At 49.3% G+C, this 2,933-nt stretch overlaps 1 protein-coding gene across 1 annotated transcript in view; it reads left to right on the top strand.

Annotated features, from left to right (window-relative positions):
* Positions 1-2,202, top strand: part of LOC137352721 (fructose-bisphosphate aldolase A-like) — a 28,549-nt gene extending 26,347 nt beyond the window's left edge. The window contains exons 8-9 of the mRNA XM_068018464.1: positions 539-738; positions 1,703-2,202. Coding sequence (XP_067874565.1) covers positions 539-738; positions 1,703-1,798 — 296 coding nt within the window. The 3' untranslated portion in view covers positions 1,799-2,202. The remainder of the gene's footprint in view (positions 1-538; positions 739-1,702) is intronic.
* Positions 2,203-2,933: the final 731 nt, after the last annotated feature.

Below are 2,933 nucleotides of genomic sequence, written 5' to 3'. Positions count from 1 at the left end.
CTCTCTCTGTTTTTCTGTCTTTCTCTGTAATTGTCTCTCTCTCTCCCTGTAATTGTATCTGTGTTTGTCTCTTTCTTCTCTCTGTCTTTCTCTGTGAGTCTCTCCCTGTAATTGTGTGTATCTGTGTCTGTGTGTGTGTCTCTCTCTCTCTTTGTGTGTGTGTGTGTCTCTCTATCTTTCTCTGTAATTGTCTCTCTTTGTTTCTCTCTCTCTCTATTTTTCTGTCTTTCTCTGTAATTGTCTCTCTCTCTCCCTGTAATTGTATCTGTGTTTGTCTCTTTCTTCTCTGTCTTTCTCTGTGAGTCTCTCCCTGTAATTGTCTGTGTGTGTCTGTATCTGTCTCTCTCTGTCTGTGTGTGTGTCTGTGTATATGTCTCTCTCTCTCTCTCCCGGCCTTGGTCTCTCGGGCACTATATGATACCAGTTCTTGTTATGATTCAATGAATCTTCTATCTCTCTCTCGCTCGCTCTGAGGCACTGTATAAACAGCAGTTCTTGTGTTATGATTCAATGAACTTTCTCTCTCTCTCTCTCGCAGGTATCTGCTTCCTGTCCGGGGGTCAGAGTGAGGAGGAGGCGTCTGTCCACCTCAACGCCATCAACCTCTGCCCCCTGCGCAAGCCCTGGAAACTGAGCTTCTCTTTCGGGCGGGCCCTGCAGGCTTCGGCCCTCTTGGCCTGGTCTGGCAAGGAGGAGAATGCAGGCCTGGCGCAAGAGGCCTATGGCAAGAGAGCGAAGGTAGGTGAAAGGTGAAAGGGGAGAACGGTTCGATGCTGGCGTGCTCTCACTCAAACTTCCCCGGATGTGCTGAGGTGGGGTCGCACCATTGCTGCATTGTTTGGCGCACAGTAAGATCCCAGGAAAAGAAACTGCCAATTTTGATAATCCCTCAGTGCCTGCCCCCCCTCGGGCAGGGCGGGGCTCCCTCAGTGCCTGCCCCCCCTCGGGCAGGACGGGGCTCCCTCGGTCCTGGGGATTGTGGGCCTCGAACCCAGGATATTCTGACACTGAACAAATTGAGGCAGCAATTGTAACCGTCTCACTGATTGCAATTACACGAAGCACAACTGTCCCAAAACACACAGACACCCAGTATCACATGCACCTGATTTAACATTCGAAACTATCTCTAACACCACACCCATCTCTCCAATCTGTCTTCCTAACTCACATTGCAGATACAGAGTTAGGGACCGTCCCGAAATACCACAGCCTTGTCTTCAATCTGTTTCCGTAATGCACATACTGGAGATAAAGTTAAGGACTATCTATAAACACACCGACACCCACTAAATCATGTGCTTGAGTTTGAAGTTAAGGGCCGTCTCTAAACTCAGACATAACGTCAGACATAAACTGTCCCTAATGTATAAACCTGATGTAAAATTAGTTTCAGTCTCTAAACACACACACCCACACCCGCCCATCTCAGTCGCCCGAATCCATGTTAGGGACCATCCCTCAACACACACACAGCTGTTCAAGTTCATCTTCCAAACTTATGTACCTGTAATTAAGTTAGGGACCGTCTCTGAAAAGACAAAGTGCCTTTGCCTATGTATTTGATGTAAAGTTAGGGACTGTCCGTAAAGAGGTGCACCAACACACACACGCCTCCACCTCCACTCTCTCCCTGATGCAGGTGCTGATTTATGTTAGAGACCATCTCTAAATGGTTGATTTGTTCTTCCTCTCCACACAGATTAACAGCCTGGCCGCTAAGGGAGAATACACTCCATCAGGAGACACCAATGTGGCTGCCAACTACTCGCTCTACACTGAGAACTATGCCTATTAACGAGACATCGAGATGCTTGTGTCGACTTCCCTAACCCCCACCCCTCCTCCGCCGTCCCCCTCCGGTGTCAGTGTTTACTGATCTCCCCTCCCTCTCGATTGCAGTGTGACCTGTATTTTATATTTCACACCCTCGTAAGTGGATGGATTATTGATCCTCCTCATGCCCCCCCACCGCTTACCTCACAGGTCTCACCATCCTTGCTACCTCGGAAGGAATATTGAGAGGGGGAATATTGCAAGGGTGGGATGAGGGAGAGTCTTTTCCCCCTACTTTCCTTTTAAGCTGTGAACGAGGTGACAGAACCCACCCTTTGTGAACTTTCCCTTGTTATCTCTGCGTCGGCAAGAATCAGATAACTGCAGGAGATCTAACAGTGAAATAAAACCAGTTGTAGAACAGTTCATGTGTGTGTTTTATTTTATAATTAAAAAGCATTTCCCCCCCTCTCCACTGTGTGGGAATCTTGCAGCCGTGTCAATTCTAACGCTCTGCTGACCAGCTTCCATCTTATATCCTCCATATACTCAACCTCATCCAACTCTCACCGGCCCATATTCTAACCACCTCCACTCCCTACATCTCTCCCTATCTCTGTAACCTCCTCCAGTCCCTACAACCTCCCTATCTCTGTAACCTCCTCCAGTCCCTACAACCCTCCCTATCTCTGTAACCACCTCCAGCCCCTACAACCCTCCCTATCTCTGTAACCTCCTCCAGTCCCTACAACCCTCCCTATCTCTGTAACCTCCTCCAGTCCCTACAACCCTCCCTATCTCTGTTACCACCTCCAGTCCCTACAACCCTCCCTATCTCTGTAACCTCCTCCAGTCCCTACAACCCTCCCTATCTCTGTAACCACCTCCAGTCCCTACAACCCTCCCTATCACTGTAACCTCCTCCAGTCCCTACAACCCTCCCTATCTCTGTAACCACCTCCAGTCCCTACAACCCTCCCTATCTCTGTAACCTCCTCCAACCCCTACAACCCTCCCTATCTCTGTAACCTCCTCCAGCCCCTACACCCCTCCCTACCTCTGTAACCTCCTCCAGCCCCTACAACTCTCTGAGATCTCTGCTTTCCTTAAACTCTGGCCTCTTACACATCTCCAGTCTGTCGCTTCCTTGCCTTCTG

This window comes from Heterodontus francisci, chromosome 39 (genome assembly GCF_036365525.1).
Source record: "Heterodontus francisci isolate sHetFra1 chromosome 39, sHetFra1.hap1, whole genome shotgun sequence".
NCBI classification, from domain to species: Eukaryota; Metazoa; Chordata; class Chondrichthyes; order Heterodontiformes; family Heterodontidae; genus Heterodontus; species Heterodontus francisci.
This window is presented reverse-complemented; position numbering and strand designations above follow the sequence as displayed.